At 37.2% G+C, this 20,654-nt stretch overlaps 2 protein-coding genes across 2 annotated transcripts; one reads left to right on the top strand and one right to left on the bottom strand.

The window, feature by feature from the left end:
- Positions 1-3,237: 3,237 nt before the first annotated feature.
- On the bottom strand, positions 3,238-9,269 carry LOC141333560 (optineurin). The gene is made up of 14 exons (XM_073838601.1): positions 9,106-9,269; positions 8,353-8,489; positions 7,364-7,557; positions 7,137-7,283; positions 7,002-7,054; positions 6,565-6,675; positions 5,979-6,057; positions 5,676-5,791; positions 4,994-5,143; positions 4,789-4,873; positions 4,548-4,703; positions 4,324-4,466; positions 4,159-4,244; positions 3,238-4,084 (listed from the first exon to the last, which is right to left on the bottom strand). The coding sequence occupies exons 2-14, from the start codon at positions 8,483-8,485 to the stop codon at positions 3,978-3,980; spliced, it is 1,560 nt and encodes a 519-aa protein (XP_073694702.1). The 5' UTR covers positions 8,486-8,489; positions 9,106-9,269; the 3' UTR covers positions 3,238-3,977.
- Positions 9,270-11,718: 2,449 nt separating this feature from the next.
- Positions 11,719-19,597, top strand: LOC141333562 (coiled-coil domain-containing protein 3-like). The gene is made up of 3 exons (XM_073838602.1): positions 11,719-12,247; positions 13,967-14,141; positions 18,857-19,597. The coding sequence occupies exons 1-3, from the start codon at positions 11,880-11,882 to the stop codon at positions 19,142-19,144; spliced, it is 831 nt and encodes a 276-aa protein (XP_073694703.1). The 5' UTR covers positions 11,719-11,879; the 3' UTR covers positions 19,145-19,597.
- Positions 19,598-20,654: the final 1,057 nt, after the last annotated feature.

Here is a 20,654-nt window from a genome sequence, read left to right as displayed (position 1 = left end):
AGCTTGAAAACTTGAATTTTCTCATAGACTGTGACAGTTTGCAAAGGTATGAATAATTTTGGACATGCCACTTTTTGTTCAAATGTCAATAAAAGCTAAGAAATTTTTTTTCCCACAATAATGCCTCTTGTACGTCATCTTTTGGGAGAAACCGGTGTCATTTCTGGTTAAAAAAAAAAACTTGCTGGTTAAATAAGTAACTTTAAGTCCGAATTTGCCAGGGGTATGAATAATTTCGGGCTTGACTGTATATGCATATGATGTCAAAGATCATCAATGTATTCATGCATATATTCAATCTGCATAATGCAGAAGTATGTTAGTATGAAGTCATAGAATAGTATTATGTATTATGTAGATACATAGAGAGACAGATTTCAGAGTTTTTTTTCTTTAATGAAAGTTAAATGCATTAAAAAGGGAGACTTTCATGAAACCAAGTCATGGATCTCTCATCACAAAAAGAAAGCTCACAGCTGAATGCACAGAGATATTTGCAATTGTATTTTTGCTTGTCTCTCAGTGATGGCCGTGTGTAGTGTTCACATGCCTCAAATCTTTAAGAATCTCCTTCCATTTTCAGAATTTTGTACATGAGACTAGAGGGCGCATATTCAAAAGAAACAAAAGTAGTTTAATGACGCTGCGATAGAGTGTGGAATCATGGGAGTCGTAGTCTTCATTCCCACAGCCGACGGAATCCGACGGGACTCGGATAGAAATCGTGTTCACGGATGAGCTAATGTACTAAAGATTTAGATTTCATACTTCACTGTAGTACGAAGCAGGGTGGGACTGAAAGTCGTGGAAGCGAAACGAGGCCGCTGAAGCGATTGCTAAAGAGACAGGAGTGCGACACACAACTCCAAAACTGCGGAGCTTTTATTATGCCACAGTCGACCGCTTCCGCCCCTTCCGGTCGCGTGTATGTGGGGTAAAGTATCGCTTTTTTGTCCTGCTAGATACATTTGAGTGTCTGCATGTTCTGTCTAATAAAACATACTGTATTAAAGCGTCTTTGATGTTTCCATGTTTACCACAGAAATAAATCAAACCGGAAATCAAGGATGTGAGGCAATGACAATGGATGGGACAGTAGTTAAAATAGCTTATTTCTCTGGATTTAAACCTTCTTGGAATCATTTGGGATAATGTAAGTACACAAGTCTTCAATATATGTAACACTATTTTAGTGGTTTTCATTTGTTTTAATTAAAAAAGAAACTTTCATATTGTGCATTTAACCATTTGCAAATTGTAAAGCATTTACAAACTGAATTAAAGGCACAAATTCATCATTAAAACTATTGCTTCTGGCTAAAATACAAGTAACTCTTTCCATAATATAGAGGGTTTACTCTTGTTCAGTTACCCGGATTCGTGGCCATATTTGCGATACTCGGATGTCAACAACAGTTTATGTACTACTATTGAATATGTTGTTTTGCTAGTTTATACTGTCTAAACCACAAAAAAAACTGAAAGCTGCTAAATCATATAGAGAAGGACTTAGTAAGCAGGAAAGGGTGCAAAATTCTGACAAACTAAAGTTAATAGGTGGTAAAGATACGTATGAGCAGTATTAATTAAGATATTAGCCTAATATTTCACCTACCTGACTGGAAATGATAAGAACGAACATGAATGTTGCCAAGAAACTTTCCCTGGAAATTCTGGTTCAGTTTGGCCAACCACAAATGCCTTTTGTTCTTCAGACATTTTTTTTTTTGCACTCTTTTCCTTGATTTGTTATAACTTTAATCAGTCTATAGTATTCTAAATGTTTTTCCCGGTCTGACCGATTAGTAAAGCCAAAAATATTGACCAACTTTATTACATGGCTCTTTGGAATGCTTGATTCTGATTGGTCAGTTGAGACATTTGCAGGTTCGTTCTTTTCAAATAATCACCGCTCCAAAGTAATAACGCATAGCCGGTACTACTTGTATGTTTAAAATCCCTCCGTGCCAACAAAGATTACCGTTTGGCGCCATCTTGTGACAAACACTGGACAACCACAATTAACAATGGAAAATTTCGACATTAATCTATTTAAATTGTCTTTCTAACGTACATAGTTTGAATGTTAGTCACGTGGTACTATATCGTTTCGCGGAAGGATAAAAATGTTAATTTAAAACAAATATGCCAATAAAAGGTTTCAAATTCATATTCATGTCCAGTTTTTTTCCTTATGTGGCAAGTAGCCGTGTAATAAGCGGGATAATGTACAGGCAGCCTGTAGTTATCGCAAAATAAGCCCCTTCAGTCAGTGTGATACAAGACCCTCCGCTTCGCGTCGGGTCCTGATCACACTGTTGGGGCTTATTTCTGCGATAACTACCGGCTGCCTGTACATTATCCCTTACTTAGCAGCTATAATCAGCTAAATAAGTTTTGGCCGATTGATGACATGCTGTGAAAACACACTATTGCTTTCTCCAGTGAACAAGCTTAATAAATAATTATTTTAATTATAAACAATTAATTATTATTTTTATAATAAACTTTTTTCTTAATATTTGAGGAGATTATGTAAAATGTTGTCCAATCAACATAAAAATGAAATACTAGACCATTTGAGCGTTTTTTTGGACATTTACACATTTCACAATCAGTTTAAACAAAAAAAACTGCACCACATGAGTTTGACATGCAATTTAAAAGTTTTCTAAAAGTAAATGTGAAATGTGAAAAGAAAAATCTTACATCAACATGAATTTGAACTAAATGTTTAAAAGATTATTTCTTTCCTACGTTATTGTATGCCATTGACCAGCCACTGAGGACAAAGATTCAAAGATTTTAAGTGGAGGATGAAATCATATTTTGTGGTGCCATATTACCCCCATACTTATATGGTATTTATCTGTGATATTGTAAATTTACTGTACTTCTCTTTGGCGCGTTCATGAGGCCCGCGTTCATGTAGTGAACGGACGATTCATTTGAGTCGAATCTTTTCAGTTCACAAAATAGGTTTAAATGATTCACTCACGGTTCGGACTGCAACGGTTAACAGCTGACGGGAGACGGTTTAATCAGTGAAAAACAGCTTTAATTTCATTTTTTCTTAACATAAATCCATCATATGACTTGCTAGTCGTATCAGATCACTTTTATGATACGTTTCTGTTGAAGTTTTGTTATTCTGGAGCGTAATTCACTTTAATTGAATTGACGAGATTGAAGAGCATGTGCCTCAAAACTCATCAAGGTAAGTAAATGACGACAAAGTTTCATTTTTTTCGGTGAAGTAGTCCTTTAATATGCATTTGAAGAGATTATGCTACATACTGCAGAGTTAGTTACCCATGTAACCTTAAAAGCACATTGCAGATAGAGCTCATGTCTTGAAAACAATATCTTTATGAACTTAATAAACGTATTTATTCGATGTAGGCAGGTATTAACATACAGACACGGTTATATATTTAGAGTAACTTGCCCCAACCAAACAGAATAAAGTGCTTTAACAGTTAACAGATCCAACCAACTAAATTATCTGTTGATTTCTATCTGTATAATGGGCATTGAGAATATAATGCAAAAAATATAACTGAGATTTCAAGTCTTTAAAATATATGATCTCTCAAAAACATAATTTTTAAACAAAAATTTTTTTTGCTACCAATAACAAAATTCACCCACAACAGATTAATCATAATCATAATTATGTATGCCACATTGATTGCCCACCTGCAACATAATATATATATATATTTTTTTAAAGTTGACAGTGATAAATTGTCTTAAAGCAGCTTAAATTACTGTTACTGTTATAAGGGGTGTATTAAATTAAATTCTAATGCTCAGTCTTGACCAGTAGCATCTATCCGTCTGAAGCCATCCACACTTATAATGTACGGTATACACTTGTGTTATTGAAGCATTATGTTTCAGGCTGCTTGAAGGTAAAGCTATCAAACCACTAGTTCACATATGGGGGAATCTGTTATGGTTAATAGGTGACAGGCCTAGATGATGCAATCCATAATGTGGATCTGCAGGGAGTCAAGATCAGGTAGGACTTCTCCACATTTGGGACAAGCATGTTCTGGAATATTCTGCTGCTGCCAGTCACCTGTTGAAGAAAGAGCTCTATGTAACTAAGCAGTTTCAAGCAAGGTGTTTTTTAAGGTAAGGTGCTATCTCTACCTCCTGGCGGGTGATGTGGAGACGCTGGCCCTTGTGGATTGGCCCCACGTGGCACATGTCTCCTTTGCATCTCACTCATGGAATGCCTGTGGCATAAAAAATATCCTTTTTCAAAATCATAGGGATCACATGTGAGCGGGTAAGTGTTTGAAGTTTATGGCTGACCTGCCAAGCGAGTCCATCTCCTCCTGAAGCTGAGTGTTTTGTTTCTTTACATACTCCAGCTGAGTGGCCAAACGCTCTTTCTCCTCATGAATCTTCTCCCGAGCTGCTCGTTCTGCGTAGAAATCTGAGGAATATATCTCTGCCTGTATGTGTACACAAAACCCCATAATAAATAATGATGCAGATTGCAAGCAATGCTCAGGAAGCCATACAATTGTTCATACCTGAGCCTGGAAAACAGAGATGGTTTCTAGTTCCTTTTCCTTATTGAAGATTTCCATCTTCATCTCGTCGATCTTCTTCTGTTTGTCAGCCAGCGCCTTTTCAGCCATATCAAACCTGCTTTGGAGGTCATCATAGTCTTCCCGTGATACGCTGCCCTGATCACGCACATGTTCAATGAGATGCGTAAGAAGGATGAACCAACAACACACTCTGAATACCAAATGAACTGGGAATCTGTACCTCTCTCTTCTTTTTTTCCTCTTGGAGCTCATTGTAGTCTTCAAACAGCTTGGTATAGGCATCTTTCAGCTGGTTCAGGTTGTTCCTGGCAAGTAAGATAACAGAAGATGTGATTATTATGAAAACATAAACACAATGTGCATCCGAGTTTATATTTCCCTCAAATTTTTGTAGGCATCAGACGGGGGTAACAAGTTGTACTCACTTCTCATCCTGAGTTTTCTTTTGTTCCAGTTTAACAGCAGCCTGAAGGCTTTCCATCTGAACCCTCAGAGTGTTGTTCTCAGCCTGGACCTTCTGTTTCTCTCCGAGCTGAGTTTTCAGAGTACCTAGATCCTGATCCAGATCCTTACACCTGCATAAGGAACAGGAGATGTAGAGCTAGGAAACATTGTAGACGTCATAGACCTTAAAGTAAATACAATCTTCTGGTGCCATTATGTTGTTAAGTCATCATGTTGTAACTAGATTTGCAGTTTGAACACTACAAATAAAATAATTAATATGAAACATGTGACCCTGGACCACAAAAACAGTCATAAGGGTCAGTTTTTTTTTAAACTGAGATGTATACATTGTCTGAACGCTAAAAAAATAAGCTTTCCATTGTGGTTTGTTAGGATAGTTTACTATTTGAAAATCTGGAATCTGAGGGTGCAAAAAAATCTAAATATGGAGAAAATCACCTTTAAAGTTGTCCAAATTAATTCCTTAGCAATGCATTTTACAAATCAAAAATTGAATGTCATGGAACATGACCTTTACTTAATATCCTAAAAAATATCTATATATTTGACCCATACAATGTATTTTTGGCTATTGCTACAAATATACCCGTGCTACTTAAGGTTTTGTGTAAAAAGCTGTTGGTGACTGGTGTTTCTGACCTGTCCTGCAGGTTTCTTTTCATGTTCTCCGCCTCGTCCAGTTTGACCTGAGCCTGTTTCAATTCATTACATAGCTTCAGCAACTGATCCTCCAGATTCTTTACCTCAGCACTTGCCTGGTGAAAACAAACATAAAAAAACATCACTTCCTCATGCTAAATGTAAATTCAAAGTTGTTGCCACACTCCCAACAATTTTCTTTCACTTTCTCTCAGACAGGACTGTCCTCAAAGACCACAGCCACATGGATGTTTTAATTAAACAATGCCACACAGATAGCTATTAAAGTCTGATTATCCCTACGTTGATATCAGTTGTACAGGGGAGAGATGTCTGAGCGCTGCTGTCAGCGCATTCCAGTCTTTTCTCCAACTCGGCAATTCTGTAAATATACACACATGAACATATAATAAATAAAGTTCAAACACCTTAAAGGATTAGTTCAGTTCCAGAATTAAAATGTCCTGATAATTTATTCACCCCTATGTCATACAAGATGTCTTTCTTTCTTCAGTCAAAAAACAATTAAGGTTCTTGAGAAAACATACTAGGATTTTTCTCCATATAGTGGACTTCAATTCTAATTTCAATGTAGCTTTTAACCACAAATGCTTATTAAAGAGGCTTGTTCCTCGGCTGGGATCTGAAGCTGCACTGAAACTGCAGTTTGGACCTTCAAACCGTTGGTTCCCATTAAAGTCCACTATATATTGTGGAAAATCCCTGGAATATTTTCTTCAAAAACCTTCATTTCTTCTCAGCTGAAAGAAAGATAAACACCTTGGATGATATAGCGGTGAGTAAATTATCTAAAAAAAAAAAAATATTCTGGAAGTAAACTAATCCTTTAAATTCTGTCTCTGAGACGGTTGGCGAAATTGTGTCGTACCTCTCACGTGCCTCCTGGAGCGTTAGCTGCAGTCTCTCCTTCTCATCAGTCTCTGCTCTGAGGGAGCGAAGCAGCTGCCTCACCGTCTGTTCCTCCGACTCAGCCTTTGGCCTGTGTACACACGTATATTTGCTTAGTTATCGAAATTAGGACTTTCTGTTGCATTTGTACAATTGCTGCAGACTAACTGTGGCCCACTTCCTAACTTTAATCCATAAAGAAAAGTTTCACATTGTTTGCTCTTAACTTATGAATGGATTTTCCAATTTAATACACCCACAGAAAGTTTTTGCCAGATCTATTGCCATTTATGGCTCACAGACTAAAACAAATGAACAAAAAACTATCAAGGGGTCAAAGATCATGTTGAATGTAGCAAATCAGAAGCATTTCATTGGAAATCTGCTGAACTTCATTCCTAATTCTGCAGTGCTTACATGCTGAAAGCAGACAGTTCCTTTGGTGCATTGGTCATTTTTAACTCATCTTCCTGTGGAAGAAAGCACAGAAATCGACAAACTGAGTAACATACTGTCGCTTTATCGTGTTTGTGTGTGCATGTGCATACTTACTGCTATTCTAATCTCAATGAAGGAGTCTCTAGGTGAACCTTGACCTGTTTTGAGCTGGAGTTCAGAGTTTAATGCTACCAGATCATTCTTCTCAGCCTGAAGACGGGTAATCTGACCCCTCAGTGCCTCCAGTTCAGTGTGTAAACCCTACGGCAGATATTAAAGTCTTGGTAAATTGACCATATACTCATGTGCAGTATGATTTTCCCATTTCTATCTTGTCTCACCTCAGCTCCACTTTTTTCCAGCTCTTCTACTCGTTTCTTCAACGCCTCGTTCTCTGCATCCATAGTGTTCAGTCTGGTTTTGGCCTCCTCCAGACGTTGCTCCAGAAAGTCTCTCTCCTCCTTTTGCTTCTCCTTCCATGCAGATAAACCCTCAAATCTCTCCTTCATGGACAGGTTGGTTTGTTTCAGGGCTTCTGTGGGATACATATAAGGACATCGGTGAGCATTTCTCTCCATATAGTGGACTTCTATGGTGCCCATGAGTTTGAACTTCCAAAATGCAGCTTCCAAGGGCTGTAATCCCAGACAAGGAAGAAGGGTCTTATCTAGCTAAATGATTGGTTGTTTTCTAAAAAACAAACAAAAAAAAACAACAACATTTTATATATATATATATATATATATATATATATATATACACACAATTTATATACTTCTTACCTCAAATGCCAGTTTTGTCTAGCTCTGCGTGTACTCTGTTTATTCCAGTCCAAGACTGTTCTACTGTTTTGATCTTCTATGCACGTTAACTTTGTAAACACTGGGTTGGTACTTTTGCAGGGATGTAGGATGATTTTGAAGTTGGAGGAGAAAATAAGATGAGAGTTTTTCGACATACCCTAACTGTCTTGAACCGGAATACACAAAGTATATGCACAGCTTGATGAGACAAGCATTAGAGGTTAAAAAGTATATAAATTGTCAATCTATTTAAGAATAACCAATCGGTTTACTAGATAAGACCCTTCTTCTTTGGCTGGGATCATTTAGAGCCCTTTGAACCTGCATTTAAACTGCATTTTGGAAGTTCAAACTCACTGGCACCATAGAAGTCCATTATATGGACCCTGAAACTCTTTCCTCCAAAAACTTAATTTCTATACGACTGAAGAAAGAAAGACATCTTGGTTGACAAGGGGGTGAGTAAATCACCTGTAAATTTTTGTTCTGGAAGTGAACATCTCCTTTAAAGTGAAATGAAATCTCACCTTTCAGTTCTCTGTTCTCTTTGATCAGGGTGTTCATTTGCTCAATGGTTTCTTCTAAACTGCCCAGATTCCCTGGGCCGGAACGGCCTGGGTGATTGATGTCCCCGTTCATCATGGATGAACCAGATGCCATGTCTCTGAAGTTATGAAATACCACAACATGACTCTTAGTTCAAGAATGTTTTATGGCCAAATATGCAATTATCAACACAGAATGAGGCTAAACCAAAAAAAAATGTTCAAGTTAGGCATAACAGTTTATCCAAATCACTAAACCTGAACAATTTGTTGAATCGATCTGATAAGGTTATGGGGTTCAACCCAGACTCAGTCTGATCGGTGGCAAGAATTCAATTGATTGCAAGACTGTAGGAAAGTAGATAAGACTTTGATTCTGTATCTTTGACTTTTAATATAAGTAGACGACTCTATGAACTAGTGTTTGAACCTATAGTTGTAGAAACCTGAAAAACACACGTATAAATGGCAATCGATGGTTTAGTTTAGTTTCGCATAGCATTGAAAGCTAATCTAAATGATGACTGTCAAATCTCACCCGGGACGTTTCACAATATATGTCAAGAGAAAACGAAAGTTAACTAGAACATTTGCGGTAGAAATGAACAAACACTCGTTAAACTACGCCCTAATGTCTTACACAAGTGCGCAACACGTTATTCTATCTGGAGACACTCTTTAAAGGTATGACATTTAAATACCTCGCTACATTTAAGAGCACTGCGCGATACTCACCAAGCTTTTACTTCGTGTGTACAGCAACTTGTTTTGGAAAATGCTGCGTTTCCTGATCTAGACGTCAGTGCGGCGCGCTGAACGCACAGATCTGTGATCCAGAAGGATTGGTCTATTTACAGTAGGCGTTATGCAAGTGAATGTCTACCCGATGTCATATGGCTCTTGTCTCTGAAGCTGCTTCCATGCACTGCACTGAACCAGCTGATGGTGACGACACGACGCGGTCCGGGATTTCCCTGCGCTTGCCCTACTGAGGTCATGCCGCATGACGCGGCCAGAACTGGGGCAAACGGAGGGGCTTTTCGGCCCTGGCACACCTTTTATGATTTTAGCGTGTAGCAGTCATAGTTTCCTATTTGTATGATGGGCGATGAATCAGCCTTGCCCTTTTAATTCCATTTAGTACTTTTAGGTTATTTATGGATCTGGCATGAAACGCCCAAGATCGCAATAACAGCAACAATAATAAATCGTTATTGTAATAAAAAGTTGAGGGACCTATAATGTAATGACTTTGTTGATGCACTAGATGGAGCCATCGAGACAGAGCTAAACGACAACGCTTTCAGAACTTTAGGAGTGCATTTTAATGGATTTTGTGGGGAAATCTTAAAACAGAATCTCAAACGAGATTTTTAGTTTCAAAGATAGTTAAAGAGATATTATAATCTGCTAACATAATTATTATGGAGATACTGAAATGTCATTTCCATCTATATTATTTGCCAGAAAAAAAGAAGTCCACTGAATACTACTTTTATACTTTTCAAAAGTCAGACTGCTAGTTTTAGCACTTGGATGCACCAGCATGAAATAACGATCATAATGATCTTTCATATATTATTTATATGATTCACTGGTAATTCTGTTCTGCATTTTCCTAACTTTTTAGTCTTTTTATACTATACAAAATACTTATACAAAAAATAAACAAATACACTACCAGTCAAAAGTTTTTGAACAGTAAGATTTCTGTTTATTTAATGCCTCCTCTTTATTTGATCCAAAGTACAGCAAAAACAGTAAAAATCGGAAATATTTTAACTATTTAAAATAAATTTCTATTTAAATATATATTAAAATATAATTTATTCCTGAGATTTCAAAGCTGAATTTTTAGCAGCCACGTGATCATTCAGAAATCATTCTAATATTCTAATTTGCCTCTCAAAAAATATGTTGAAAACAGCTGAGTAGATGTTTTTTTTTTTTCAGATTTTTTTTATGATTAGAAAGTTTAGAAGAACAGCATTTATCTGAAATGGAAATCTTTTGTAACATTATAAATGTCTTTATCATCACTTTTGATCAATTTAAAGCATCCTTGTTAAATAAAAAGTATTAATTTCTATAATTTCTTTCCAAAAAAAAAAAAAATGATACTGATTTCAAGCTTTTGAATGGTGTAGTTTATAATGTTACAAAAGCTTATAATTTCAGATAAAATGCTGATCTTTGTATCTTTCTATTCATCAAAGAATCCTGATAGAATGTACTGAACTGTTTTAAATGATGATGATAATAAATGTTTCTTGAACAACAGATCAGAATATTATGATTTCTGAAGGATCATCTGACACTGAAGTAATGATGCTGAAAATGTAACTGTTACTGCCACATTTTCGTTTCTATTCATTTTCTGTATTATTATTATTATTACCGTTGAGTACCACCAGGGGGCGCTGTATCATTGGAGTGAGCTTTGTTTGCAGAGTAGAGGTTTATTTCCTCAGAAGAAGCGATCTCTCTCTCTCGAAAAAAAGAAAGATGCATGACTAAAGCGTGGTCACTAAGCTAAGTCTAAGAGAAATAAGATAAACAAAAAGAAGAAGACTAAACCTAATTCCTCTCTCGGTACTCAGCCAACGAGGTATTGTTTTGTATGTTGTATTTGTCAGAATAGTTTTATCTGTCAAATTTCTTTCTTTTAGCTAATTATTGTTTGTCCTGTGCCTTTAGTTTTCACGGTGTATTTATGATCCTGACCAAGCTTGATTCAATAAATCCATCATTTGAGAAAGCCACTTGTGTCTGTTGGTACCTGGAGGAATTACAGTAACTTTGATACATACGATAAATTAAAAATTTTAAATAGATTCAAATAGAAAGCTGGTATAAACTATTTAAAAATATTACTGCTTTTGCTGTACTTTGGATCTAATAAAAGCAGGCTTGGTGAGCAAAAGAGACTTCTTTAAAAATCTCACTGACTGGTCATTTAAATCACATGTAAATATTATAGAAGTGGTCTCTCAGTTAAAGAATTTTTTTTCAGGCACATGGCTAATTTAAATAATTGAAAATGAGCAACACAATGCAGAGACAAACCACTTCTCAAATTATTTAATAAAACTAACTTTTCCGTGACTGAAAAGTAAAGAGCCAATACGTATTTTCAATAAAAGCACTTTTGTAAAAAGTGAAATTCCATGAACAGTGATCTGTTTTCTGCCTGCAAAATCAATAAAGACAGAAAAAAAGAGTCCAAATGCCGTTCAGGAATGCATGGATGGACGCAGGACGCAGCGCGTCTATTGGCTGTTTAAACTCCAGCGCGTCCGATTGGCCTGAGACGAACTTTTAGGACTGATAGATCGAGGAGGAGCAGGACGTGGGAACTCGTACTTGTGAACCTACAGCAGTCTGAACAGGTCCGGACTATGTGAACTGACCCCGGGCCGCTGGATGGGTGCTTTCACTTGCATCGCCTATCCACCAAACCCGTGAACGAGCACTTTTTACGCGTGGGTTTATTTACTGGCACGGGAAGCATGCACCTTGCGCTTCTGCTGACGCTGGGTTTCGGGTTCGCATTTGCGTGTCAGCTTCCCAGCGAGTGGCGACCCCTGAGCGAGGGTTGTCGAGCTGAACTCGCCGAGATTATTGTGTACGCCAAGGTGCTGGCCATCCACGAGGAGCCGTACGCGTCCAGCCTTTACAATTACCTGCCGTACCAGAAGCACGAACGCGCGGAGGACGCGCTGCTGTACGCGGCGGAGGTGGAGTTGCTATGCGACCAGGCATGGGGCAGCATGTTGGAGGTGCCCGCAGGGTCGCGCCTCAACCTCACGGGACTCGGGTACTTTAGCTGTCAGTCACACACGGTGATGGAAAACAACTCCTACATATTCTTCCTCAGGTGGGTTCACGTCTATATAAAAAAAAAAAACAACCAGTTCTGCTAATTCTGAACTTCATTTGAGGGGAAACGAATTAGTTCCACGATTCATGAATTCTTGCGCCAGAAATATTTTGACATTGTTTTTTTTTGTTTTTTTTACTAAATGACTCGATCAAAACAAATGACTCTTATGAGTCGGTTCTTTTAGTGAATCGGACACATACAATGTGGCTAGTGCAGTCGAAACAATTGACTCTTAAGAGTCGGTTCTTTTTAGCAAAAAAAAAAATAAAATACTTACAGGTAAAGTGTAGTCCGATTCCCAAATAAAAGACTCTCATCAGTCGTTTCTTTTAGTGAATAAGACAAATACAATGCGGCCAGTGGTGAATAATTGAATAACTCTTATGAGTCGGTTCTTTTTAGCAAATTAACACTTTCAGTGCAACCAGTGTAGTCCGATTCCCAAAACAAATAACTCTTAATCTTCGGTTCTTTTAGTGAATCAGAGACATATAATGCAGCCATTAGAGTAGAAACAAATGGCTCTAACGAACCGGTTCTTCTTTTTTTTTCTTTTTCTTTTTCTTTTTTTTTTTTTTGTAGCATATTAACACTTTCAGTGCAACCAGTGTAGTCCGATTCCCAAAACAAATCACTCTTAAGATTCGGTTCTTTAAGTGAATCAGAGACATATAATGAAGCCATTAGAGTAGAAACAAATGACTCCAATGAACCGGTTGTTTTTTGTTTGTTATTTGTAGCAAATTAACACTTTCAGAGTAACTTTCAGATTCCCAAGAGAATGCCTCTTTTGAGTCGGTTCTTTTAGTGAATTGGAAACATACAACACGGACAGTGCTGTTAAAATGATTGACTTGAATTTTGAACCGGTGTTCTGGCAATTTTTGCTACCCTGTCAGATTTTGCTACATCCCTTTCAAACAGATGGTAGGACAATTTGACAGCGAAAATTGCTACCTATCAGATTTTGCTTCCAGTATGATATTAATATGGTGTGAGGCATTATTAACGCGTACACCTACCCCAACCCTAAACCTAACCTTACAGTATGAAAAATACAGTGTTGGTAGGAAAATCTGATGGGTAGGATGAAATGTTAGAACACCTGTTCTTTTTTTGTAGCAAATTAAGACTTTAAGTGTAACCAGTGTAGTCCCATTTCCCAATGAATGACTCTTTTGAGTAATTTTTTTGTGAATGAGTCCTATTCCCAAAACCAATGACTCTTATGAGTCGGGTTCTTTTAGTGCATGATTCTGACTCCCACAAAATAGATTTTTTTTATTTGTTATTCATCAATTACACAAAAGCAACAAGAACAACTAATATAACTTTAAAATGATTAACAGGCGCATGAATAGGCAGTTTCTGAAATTTCTGAAAGGAAGTCAGTTCTTTTTAGTGAATGAAAACCCCCAGTGCAACTCCGTGCCGGTTAGTTGGGTGCCATTAGATAAGTCCAGATTTCCAAATGACTGAGTCGGCTCTTTTAGTGAATTAAAATTATACAACATGACCAGTGTAGTCGAAACTAATGACACTTATGAGTCGGTTTTTTTTAGTGAATGAAAACATTCAGTGAGACTCTTAAGAGGCGGTTCTTTTAGTGAATCAACACATTCAGTGCAACCAGATAAGTCCATATTTCCAAACTAATAATTGTTATAAGTCTGCTCTTGTAATGTCAGTTAAACATGTACATGTCTCTAACAGGATGGATGAAAACTACAACATCCTCCCTCATGGAGTCAACTTCCAGGATGCCATATTCCCTGACACGCTGGAGAACAGACGACTGTTTTCCAGCCTCTTCCAGTTTTCAAACTGCTCTGGTGGACAGACGATGCACAACTTTAATAGTGACTGGGAGAGCCAGGAAGACAGCAGGGTACGACACCAATAAACACACTCACACAGATGGGCTCAGTATGCGCTATAGAGTGGCAGACATAAATAAAAAACCATACATCTTGTCAAGACAAGAGAATTGAAAGGCATAAATCTGCGAAAGGTGAACATCAGTATGTCTACTTGTTTGTGCAAACTTGTTTGCGTCGTGACAGGCAGACGTTCAAAACGTGTTTAGTGTTTCAAAACGACTCGGTTGTAAATTCAAAAGCCTCGTAAATGGCTTTTTACGAAGATGGGAGTGTCTGCATGCACAACTGCATTATTTTTACCTGTGCTTCAACAGTAAAACAGCAGCCAATTTCCATTCCACTAGCGTCTGGAGAAAAACATCTTAGGAATCGAGGAATCTGATTGGCTGCAGGCAAAAAGGTGTGAGTAACATAGGAAGTGAGAATAATACGAAAGTAACATGTTCAGGTTCTCATGGGTAAATGGAGCTCCTTACACTTAGACACACAAGTCCCTTTCTTTGGTGGTCTTTGTATTGACGACTGTGACTGTTCATCACGGTAGGAGGCTGAGGTAATTCAAGAGTTCATTCGGCTCGATAGAGGCCGGATTAAAGACCTCCCAGCTAGAGCTGCTCTACCTTACACACATACACACACACTCATGGACAGTTTGTCCCACCTAAACACACACATCTGCCACTGAAAATAAAGCTGAGATGGAGAAAGAGTGAGACGTCAGCTGGACATGTGGATGTCCTCTCGGGGAAACGGCGGCGGGGTTTGAAAGGAAAATAAATCATGCGTTTGATGTGGACGGTTCGAGGCAGAATGGGAGGAATGTCAGGGGTCCTCAGAGGTTATTGCAGGGGTTTTGTAGGATGTGTGGATATAACACACACACACACACACACACACACACACAGTATCAAGTGGAGGCAGATATGTTTGCCTTGATGAGATTAGCCTGCTGTACATTCAGACACATCAAACACAAAAGCCGCTCATTAGACGGACTGCGGTCTGCTGTCAGAGGGGAGGGGTTTATTTTAAGACAAACACAATGAGATGCCTGAACGTGCAAACTAATGACCACTTTAACTTACTGAAAACAGTCATCAGCTGAGGCAATGTAGTTTCAGAGTTCTTGAGCGTAATGTACTAACAGAGAAAAGTTCAGGATGTGAACCTGCGGGAATCTCCCTTGCCTTTTAGACAAAAATATCAAAGCAAATTATATTACTTTCGAAAAAATAAGACATTTATTTTTTTAGGTTTCAAATGATGAAAACAATAGATATAATGTTCAAAATGAAGACTAAAATTATCTGGATACTTTAAGGTTGCCAAATGTGAACAAAACTGACTTCATCCACTAAAATTTAATTGGCACCAGCTGCATTAAAAACAATAGTTTTGATCTTTTGTTGTGTAACAGAGTTACATTCATACATATAAAGAGAGTGATTTAAATGTCCAAAAAAAAATATTACATTTTTTGGACAGTAAGAATTTATTTGAGACATTTATTTGATCCAATCTACTACAAAAGAAGGAATATTATGAAATAGTTTTACTATTTAAAACAGCTGATTTCTATTTGAATATATTTTAAAATGTAATTTATTTATGTGATCAAAGCTAAATTTTCTGTGTCATTACTCCAGACTTCAGTGTTTTTAAGAAACCTTAAAAAATCCTACTCCACTGTTTTCAACTTAATAATAATAATAATGTTTTTTGAGCAGCATCAGAATATTAGAATGACTTCTGAAGGATCATGTGACTGGAGTAATGCTAAATGCTAAAAATTCAGCTTTGAAATCACAGGAATAAATTACATTTTAAAATATATTCAAATAGAAAACAGTTACTTTAAATAATAAAAATATTTCAAAATGTTACAGTTTTGCTGTACTTTGCAGAAGACTTTTTAAAAATAAAAAAAACTGTACTGTTCAAAAACTTTTAAAACTTACTCCAGTCTTTAATGTCACAAGACTTTTACAACAGTCAGAGTTACTTTAGTCAATTTAATTTGACTAAAGTACGTTTTAATTCAAATGAAATTGTACTGACCCCAGACTTTTGAGCAGAAGAGTAGATTCAATTAAGGAAAACATTGCATTCAGAATTTGAGTTTGAATTTGAAATCGATTATAGAAATCTTGTATGCTTCAAAAGCTGGCTAAGTAGAGACAGTGACCTTTCTTTAACAGGTGTTCACTCTGCTAAACAGATGTGACAGTCGGCCTGTCTAGATGCAAACAAGGGATATTCGGGTTGGAAAGACCAATTTAAGCTCTATTAACAGCATCTTTTCTCAACCCTGAACATTTTTTAAAAATACCAATACATTCATTGTACTATTACAGATCAAAAATGACACACAGGGACACTTGACTAATCACATCTGCACAGAGAGACAGGCAGATGCAGAGACAGAAGATAGAGATAATGACGGTGTGTGTGCTGCAGGAACAGGTGGGGGTGATTATCAGGCCCGGGAACCTCAGAGAGATAATGAGAGCTCTTTTACACAGGAGCTTTCCTGTGGGAAAAGGATTGCTTGAGGCCGCCTGAGGGACTTTGTGCTCTTGTGAGTGTAGTCGGCACTGTGTCTGTTAGTTATGTCACCCCATGCTCCCCGTACCATCCATCTTAAACACCCATTATGCTTTATTAAGCTCTAATCAGATTCACACAAATGCTCAAACACCACTGCATGTGCTACACAGACAAATGTCTCAATGCATAATGTATTTTCAGCTAATCTATCTATCTATTGTTCTACCCAAAGTCTTTCTCAAAAACACTCATCTATTGTTATGGATGACTCACTTACCACCACATCTGGGCCTGTTTTGGGTTTTAAGAAAAGCAGGCTATGTTTGGCTCTTGTGGGTTTAAATACGCATCAGCCACATTAAGAAGAAACCTTATTATATCGAACAGCATTGCCAAACTGCTGTTTACATAGTTTTACAACCAAATGAACGACAGTCAGTTCTTGTTATTAAGAAGGGCTGTTTATTCCAGCATGCATGTGTTGTTTTAGGTGTGCTGGTGTCCAGCTGTCTGTCTGCTCTGGCTGTCGTTTGGAGAGTGCTGTTGTTGTTGTTACAGCAGTGGGTGTTTTGTTTGGACAGTAGGACACAACAACATTCGTTCTCATCCCTTCTTGTTCTACAGTATGCATGTTTTTCTGTCCAGGGATAGTGTTTAAAAAGCTGTGAAAACACATTATATAAACTTATACACAAAAGTTGAAGTCAAAAGTTTATATACATCTTGCAGAATCTGCAAATTAATAGGGATCATACAAAATGCATATTGTTTTAATTTAGTACTGACCTGAATAAGAAAATAATGGCTGAATTTATAAAAATGACTCTGTTCAAAAGTTTACAAACACTTGATTCTTAATACTGTGCTATTATTTGAATAATCCACAGCTGTGTTTTTTGTTTAGTGATAGCCGTTTATGAGTCCTTTGTTAGCCCTGAACAGTTAAACTGCCTGCTGTTCTTTGAAAAAATCCTTCAGGTCCCACAAATTCTTTGGTTTTTCAGCATTTTTGCGAATTTGAACCCTTTCCAACAATGACTGTATGATTCTGAGATCCATCTTTTCACACTGAGGACAACTGAGAGACTCATACCCAACTATTACAGAAGGTTCAAACACTCACTGATGTTACCCTGAATTTGAAGATCAGGGTAAATTTAACTTATTTTGTCTTCTGGGAAACATGTAAGGATCTTCTATAACTTCTGAAAGGAAGCACTAAATGAAAAAAATATGATATTTAGGCAAAATAAGAAAAATGTACGTATCCTCATTCTGTTCAGAAGTTTTCACCCCCTGGCTTTTAATGCATCGTGTTTCCTTCTGGAGCATCATTGAGTGTTTGAACCTTCTGTAATAGTTGCATATGAGTCCCTCGGTTGTCCCACAAAGAACAGCAGACAGTTTATCTGTTCAGGACAAACAAGGGGCTCATGAACAACTTCAAAAAATCAAGTGTATGTAAACTTTTGTTTACAGAGAGAAAGTGTACATCAGCTTTCTCTTGTGAACTATATGTAAACGCCTTTTATGTCAGTACTAAATAAAAAATAACATGCATTTGTATGATCCCTCTTATTTGGTAAAGTAATAAACATTTTGCCAATTCTCCAAGGTGTATATAAACTTTTGACTTCAACTGTAAGTTAAACATATTTTTCTAGTCCATATGGTATATTTCTACCATAGCTTGGACAGACTGACATTTAAATCAGTATTGACTGAAAAGTATTATTGAACTTCCTTGTGCGATTAGCTCATGTGGTGACCTATGACTTCATGTAACACTCAGATTTGGCTCTTTACAAAAGGGATTTAGACATTTCCGCTGTTCAGGGAGAACATGTGGCCTCTCGTCGCTCAAAAACACACAGACACGGCCATGCAATCACACACTCTCCACATGTGCACACACACACACAGCATGCCTCGGCTTGTGTCTACCGTGGGCACGACAGCGGGTCACTTTTGAACTGCCTCTATCACACATGCTGGCATGTGTAGGGGCCCAGAAAAGAAAGGCAGCGCTCAACGGGAAGTAATAAGGCTGACAGAGACTGAAAATGATGTCATGTTGAATATGCTGACCTTCATTCCTCAGGGTCGGGTCGTCAATGCATGACCAGATCTCTGATTATAATGTACGCAAGTGACCATCTGTCTTTTTATCTTTCAGCTGCTGTGTTCCTCCGTGCAGAAGGTGTTGTTTGAGGAGGAGGAGCGGGTTGGACAGCTCGAGGAACGCGTGGCCGAGCTGGAGAGGAAGAACGAACAGTTAAAAGAAAGAGTGGGAAAACTAAGGCATTCTCTGAGGAAGGCTCGAAAAGTGTCGCGTCGTGCAGAACGGGAGCGTCTGGAGCTGCAAGAGCGTTTGAAGATGGCGGAGAGACACGTAGGACATCACCTCAATGCCATTTCACCCCAACACAGCCCTCCACGCCACAGATACACACACGGACTGTGAGCTCCAACACACACACACACACACACACACACACACACACACACACCTTTACATGGACTCATACAGACTGCAGGGCAGTCTTTAAATCTCATATATTTGCTTTTTTTGTTCTTCATACAGTTTTTAGCAATTGATTAAGCTCCAAGTGCTTGATGTAAACTTGTTTTGTATATAATTCTAATGTGGATATTAGAGCTATTTCTAATCTGCCCTTTAAAAATGACTTGTTAGCGGAAGCTGATGTAGTATTTCAGGCTTTTATTTTGAATTAAACATTCGTTTTGGTTTTACCATGTGAAGTGCGTTTTTAAAACATTAGAAAATGTTTACAGTGTATCACTTTAAAACCTTAAAGGGATAGTTCACCTAAAATTCTGTCAACATTTACTCACCACTATCACGTTTCAAATCATTTCTATCTTCGGTTGAACACAACAGAAGACATTTTGAGGAATGTTGATAGCCAAACAGAAACTGTTTAGTTTTCTGATTGGTCTCTTATCTGAAATGATTTTTAGCTTGTCTTTAGTTCCACCATACATTGTGAAACATTACATTAGACACTTTAAAACAGCTGATGTTAGTTTGTGAAAAGGAATGAGTGGGTAGATGAATATTATGAATAAAAGAGAAAAACAAACATGTTTAGACTGGGTGGAGATAAATTATTTACATAAAGAATTTAGATGGTTTTAAATTATTACAGAAAATTTTTCTTGTCTTAAAGTCAAAGTTATATATTTTTAACAATATTGTCAATTACATATAAACTTGAATTTAAAGCATATAAAGCTAAACAGCCAGAGGAAAAAAGTCAGAATTGCAAGATAAAACTGACTTTTTTTTCTCAATTGTGTTATATAAACTCGCAGTTGTGAGTTATAAAGTCATGAATTCTGTTATACAAGCTTGCATTTGCGAGAAAAAAAGAATTGCACGTTTTTATCACGCAATTTAGACTTTATTTCTTTCAAATGCAAGTTTGTATCTCTCAATTTTGACCTTTTATGTGTTCATATCATGCAAGAAAAAAAGTCAGAATTGAGAGTTATATCATGCAATTCTGACTTTATAACTCGCAATTGTGAGTTTATATTACTCAATTCTGTCTTTATAACCCACAATTGCGAGTTTATATCACTCAGTTCTGAGAAAAATGTCAGAATTGTTATATTGTGCAATTCTGACTTTATAACTCGCAATTGTGAGTTTAAATCACTCGATTCTGAGAACAAAGTCAGAATTGTGAGTTATATCACGCAATTCTGACTTTGTAACTCACAATTATGAGTTTATATCAAACAATTCTGACTATAACTCACAATTCTGAGTTTATATCACACGGTTCTGAGAAAAGGTCAGAATTGTGAATTATATCTTGCAATTATATCACAATTTTGAGTTAGAAAAAAAAGTTAGAATTGTGAGATAAAAAGTCACAATAACATTTTTTTTTTTTTTTATTATTCAATGGTGGCTTCCATAGGACAGCTGATATTCCAATTGAAAA

Source organism: Garra rufa, chromosome 4 (assembly GCF_049309525.1).
Source record: "Garra rufa chromosome 4, GarRuf1.0, whole genome shotgun sequence".
NCBI lineage: Eukaryota > Metazoa > Chordata > Actinopteri > Cypriniformes > Cyprinidae > Garra > Garra rufa.
The sequence above is the reverse complement of the archived record's forward strand: the minus strand, read 5'-3'. Positions and strand labels throughout refer to the sequence as shown.